Source organism: Mizuhopecten yessoensis, unplaced genomic scaffold, assembly GCF_002113885.1.
Source record: "Mizuhopecten yessoensis strain PY_sf001 unplaced genomic scaffold, ASM211388v2 hete_36172960, whole genome shotgun sequence".
Lineage (NCBI taxonomy): Eukaryota > Metazoa > Mollusca > Bivalvia > Pectinida > Pectinidae > Mizuhopecten > Mizuhopecten yessoensis.
Window position 1 is genome coordinate 1 of NW_018485823.1, and position 5,083 is coordinate 5,083.

General features: G+C 33.9%; 1 protein-coding gene across 1 annotated transcript; it reads right to left on the reverse strand.

Moving 5' to 3' along the window:
- Positions 1 to 11: 11 nt before the first annotated feature.
- Positions 12 to 4,743, reverse strand: LOC110444962 (tumor necrosis factor receptor superfamily member 11B-like; the record flags this gene model as incomplete). Its single annotated transcript, XM_021489323.1, is given in 5 exon segments — positions 12 to 1,180; positions 1,997 to 2,130; positions 2,942 to 3,119; positions 3,665 to 3,829; positions 4,398 to 4,743. Coding segments are annotated over 5 exon segments (1,050 nt in total), but the record flags the coding sequence as incomplete, so codon positions are not given.
- Between the last annotated feature and the right edge of the window lie 340 nt (positions 4,744 to 5,083).

A 5,083-nucleotide genomic window follows, 5' to 3' on the forward strand; every position in this document is an offset into this window, starting at 1 on the left:
CGAGACTTGAACGTGACTGAAACCTCAGAAGTGTACATCCTTAAGGACGGTTTAAATGAAGCAGATAAGTGATATACAAAAAGAACGATAGTATTACATCTGTTTAGATCAACTTTACTTATTGTCATTAAGTTTCATATACAATTTTACAAAAAGTTAGAAAGTTTGAGTCAATAGGATTTTCCAGATCTTAAGACAATGAGTTAGTATTAACTTCTCAGATCAATCACATAAAACAAGTAAAAGAAGAGATTTTTTTTTTCTGAAATACTATCACATTAAAAGATCGATAGCAATTCAAGAGAAAAGGGTAAAGAAAATCTAAAATCGTAACAACTAAGTCATTATACATACATTAGGATGAAAATATTTACCTCGGGGTACATGTGACTTGGCAATTAAGGAAAACACTGACATATACATAACTATGATGTACTCAACAGATATAATGTAGTCTTCACATATTCCCGTTTAGAACTACATTCTATATGTTATATAAATTAACAGCAGATGAAACGCACCTTGCACCTAAGACAAATGAAAGGACAATTTGTCATTTAATTTTGATTGAAGCTCGTATAAGGAAAGGCAGAAGGTATTATGACACCCAAAAGAGATCAACGTTACATACTGTACATCGGGTTATAGCTTATGTACTACACCTAGATTTTAAATGCTTTTGTGGAAATTCCTTACAGCTATTTATAGAATGTGTACATATCATTTAACCAAGTACATCTGCCCTTGGATAAAATGTATGAAACATTTCGATGAAACCGATATCGATTTTGATATTCAACAAGCAAACGAGGAATCAACTTCCGCCCATGTCGTAGAAAGACGAGTGCTCTACCCACTAAACCACCCGACCATCAAATGATCCCTTGAAATTGGGGACAAGTCTTCCATTTGATTAGAAGAATTTGGTTGACCAAATATAACTATGGCTTTTTTCAGGTTGTGTCAGGATTCGTTGTGAATTCTGACTGAAAATCAGCTCGCATTTTTCGCACAAGTTCATGGTAGGATCTCTCGGTTAGGATTTGGACCAGGATGTCTGTCGAATGAGATCTCCCTTGTTGTTGCCATTTTAAAAGGCACTGGTAAATCTGTTCCGTATTAGATAGGCTGTTATTTTGTTGTTCCTGAATGATTGTATCACAGTCGTCAACGTCTATGGCTGAAATGCATAGAGAATCAAAGCGTAATTTGAAAGGTCCATGTATTGTGAACTTCTTTTTTGCGCATGCAATCTAATCGTTGCATTTTAATTCTATTAAATGTTGATTTAAACAATATTATCATTCATTGGTATATGAAATATTCTCAACTGATCAAAAAATCATTCCTTAACTTTTGTGAAACCATGTATCGAGAAAGAAACACTCATCAATATAAAGTATGTTTTCATTGTAAACGAACTTAACAGTTTATATTATTTCTGTATTACTCGATCTGACAATATTTATCGCTTCACTCGGTGTGTCTTTCTTGTGTTATCCAGTCATACATGCTTTTTCAACTATTTTAGTTCAAATTTACGCAAGAATAAATACCCTGCGACATAGAGTTGATTGAAAGTATTTTTGCCCAATGATACCCTGGGCACAATTTGGTTAGAATCCCTCCATTTTTAAAGAAGAATAATTAGAACGATTTACATAACTTTCCTATATTGGGCCCCGCCCCTCAGTCCCCAGGGGGCATACTTTCCATTTTTACAAAATGCCAAAGGGTACTAAATGCCATATTTAGTCAAAATTCGTTTGAGCCGTTCAGGAATAGAAGTGTTGAAAAGGAAAAGATGGCGGACAGACGGGTTACTGACACCGCGCCACGGCTTAGAAAATTAAGTCTACCGGTCCTTTGCGCCAGGTGAATTAAATATTATATTAAGAGCAAACAACTGAAGCTTTCGTCTGAAGATTGCATGATTTAACACATGATGTTTACATAAACATACCATGAAACAGACTCGATGTTTACATAAACATACCATGAAACAAACTCCGTATCACATCCTTCCAGTTGCCTGTTATATGTCTGGATACCATCCGGAATATAGGTCCCCAGTTAGTACCTAACGTCTCCATTTCTGTTTGTTCAGAAATTTTGTCCAAACCGGAATCACTGAGAAAAAAAGAACAGAAAGGAAAAACTGATCGGAAGATGAACGTAACACACGTGCACATAGTTTATTGTACCTTAAAAAAATACTATAGATACAGTATGGTAAAAATAAATTACACCGTATCATACAACTGTTTGATGGACTCATCGTTGATGTTTGGTAGGTGCCAAAATGTTTGAAATCTAAATTGTCTAAACTAATGTGAAACCAATGTGAAACACGGGCATGTGCGTAAAACCCCTGAATGTATTTAATGTATTTAAAAATAAACAGGAATACATGTTAACTTCACATCAAAACAATCTGCAAAGTGGTTTATGCTGATGCGTGCCACAACCCAAAACAAATAACTGTTGCCATCAAGGTTAGAGCAAACCTCGGGGACTTAACAATCCACCATCAGAGTCTTGAAAGATGGACGTTACACAAACACTGGTTTAAGGTAGAAATTACTGTAAATTTCTGCTAAAACATTTTTACCCGCTTCGACTGTTATTTCTTCGTATAACATATAGACTTTCTTTTATGTAAATATAAGGATTGACCTTCATTTTGACGGCGTATACAGTAGTATGACAACGAATAAATTGTGATGGTGACCGTATCACGACATCGTGTTATTATTGTTTATGTTTTTAAAAAGTGTTATGTCATACGTATATATATTTGCTTGCAACGTCCTTCGTGGTCAAATATATTTACATCGATAACATTTAACGGTTCCTGTAGCTATATTTACAGTAATCTTTCAATTGCAATTGGAAAACAAGCAGAGCTAAATAGTGGAGGAAGTTGTGATGTTAATCTTACCTGCTTCTGTTGCTAGAAACAGGACTCAACGGTCTACATTCCTCTTCATCAATTTTTAGTTCATGTTTCTTTTTTCGAATCCATCTTATATATATTACTATTGCTATAAACAGTATAGCCAGCATGAAAACACAGTTAACAACTATAGAAGGTATTGCGGCAATCACACGCCAGGATGCTGAAATTAGAAGTAATTCATATTATATATTGCTTCGATATGGATTTTAACTGTTTGAATTAAATAAAATTAAAAGGTTAAAATACTAAATCGGACTGCTATATTTTACAATGTTTATATAATTTTCTTAATCTAAAAATTTGTAATGGGATGAAAAATAATTTAAAGTATTGGTGATTTTATATAAAAATAAGTAAACATGGTGAGAATTGTCTGCCTTTCTACCTTAATATTAACCGAATTAATCATAATACACTCAGATGTAACTTCCATTTTATGTACTGAACATATTCATTTCATTAATATATGTTATAATATTCACCAATAACTTCAATAATTTAATATTCCTTATTTTGTAAATATGACAGAATAAAACACATTCTTTGATTTATCTTATTTTAAATTTGACGTTAATGAACATAATCGTCTGTATAAGCAATTAAACTGTTTTATATTTATATATATATATACACACACACGATGTATAAAAAAACACTAGTTTTCCTAATTGTATAACAAGTTAACAGGAAAATATGAATACTAACGTCTCGGCAAATTACAAATGCTGTCGTGTGTTGTGTTGCATCCCTGCAACACGTCATCGTTCGGGCATCGCGTGCATGGGTAGCAAGGTTCATGCCATGACACTTCCGGGGAAAAAGTTATACCTGGTCTGCACTTTGCGCAGACTGGCTCATGACCTGGCGTACCTGACAACAGAATGAGTCGTGATGTTGATTATAATATTCCCTGTATCCCTGGATACTGTTCTATTGTAGCGTTTACAAATAAGTCTCCATCTTCAGTTCTTAACTTGTTTTGTAATTGTAAAGATGAAATATTTCTAAAGGATATCGTTAAGTTATTTCAGCGTAGAAGTCTGTCCCTGTCATATTTGGAAAATGTGAACTTGGTTTAGTCTAAATAAGATACTGTGTTAGTTAAGACCCATTTTAGGAAGATGTGCAATAAGGATTTAAAAACTTTCAAATGTGATGATCAATGTTACTAAAAATCGACTGGGTTGGACATGAGGGGTGGAAGGGTACGGGCATTATTTCAAAAAATCCTCATATTTTTTTTTTAATTTATCATGGTGATACATGGTGATATGGCGGACGTGTTTGTATTCTACTTGTCGTTAATGATTCGTATTCAAGTTGCAGACAAATTTGATTAACTCGCATTAACAAAATATACACTTATCTTTGCTATTGATTTTGACAAACATTTAAGATTTTTATTTCCTTTTTCTTCTTACAATTTGATAAAACCTACCTTGATCAATCACTCCCGATCCTAGTTCACAGCCTATGAAAGGCTTACATTTAGCGTGGAATTTGTCCATGGGGTTTTCAAGAATTTTTCCGGGCGGACAATCACATACCATGTCCATAGTGGCGTTACACTCTTGAACCGTGTCAAGGACATCCGACTCGCAGTGAGGCATGCAGGCGGCGCAGTGTATAGCTCTGTTGAACGTGTTTGAAAAAGTTCCCGCTGGACATGGCCTGCACACAGCAATCGTACCGGGCATTTCACAATCCTTTATGTGATAGTATCCAGGAGGGCAGAGGATACATGACATACCAGTTTTAGTTTTATAGGTGTTTGCTGTCTGGCCCTGCCAATGGTATATATAAATTTATCATTCACCAGATTAACGTTGGAGAAAACAAAACGAAAAAAATATTTGCATTATAATTCTATCGTAAATATTAAGCTTAATTCAAATATAATAATATATTCAATAAAAAAGGTATACTTCATTGGCCCTGTAAATGAGACATCGCAATTTATCACTTACAAGATTTAAGCTAATGATAAAAAAATCAAATTATTAATACCAGCGTTTTATTTATTTCTTGATTATTTTAGCAAAGTTCGAACATAAGCAAATGATATGATAAATAGATATGGTTAAAGTAATAGGATTGTGTCACCATTTCTCAGTAGAATTTCTT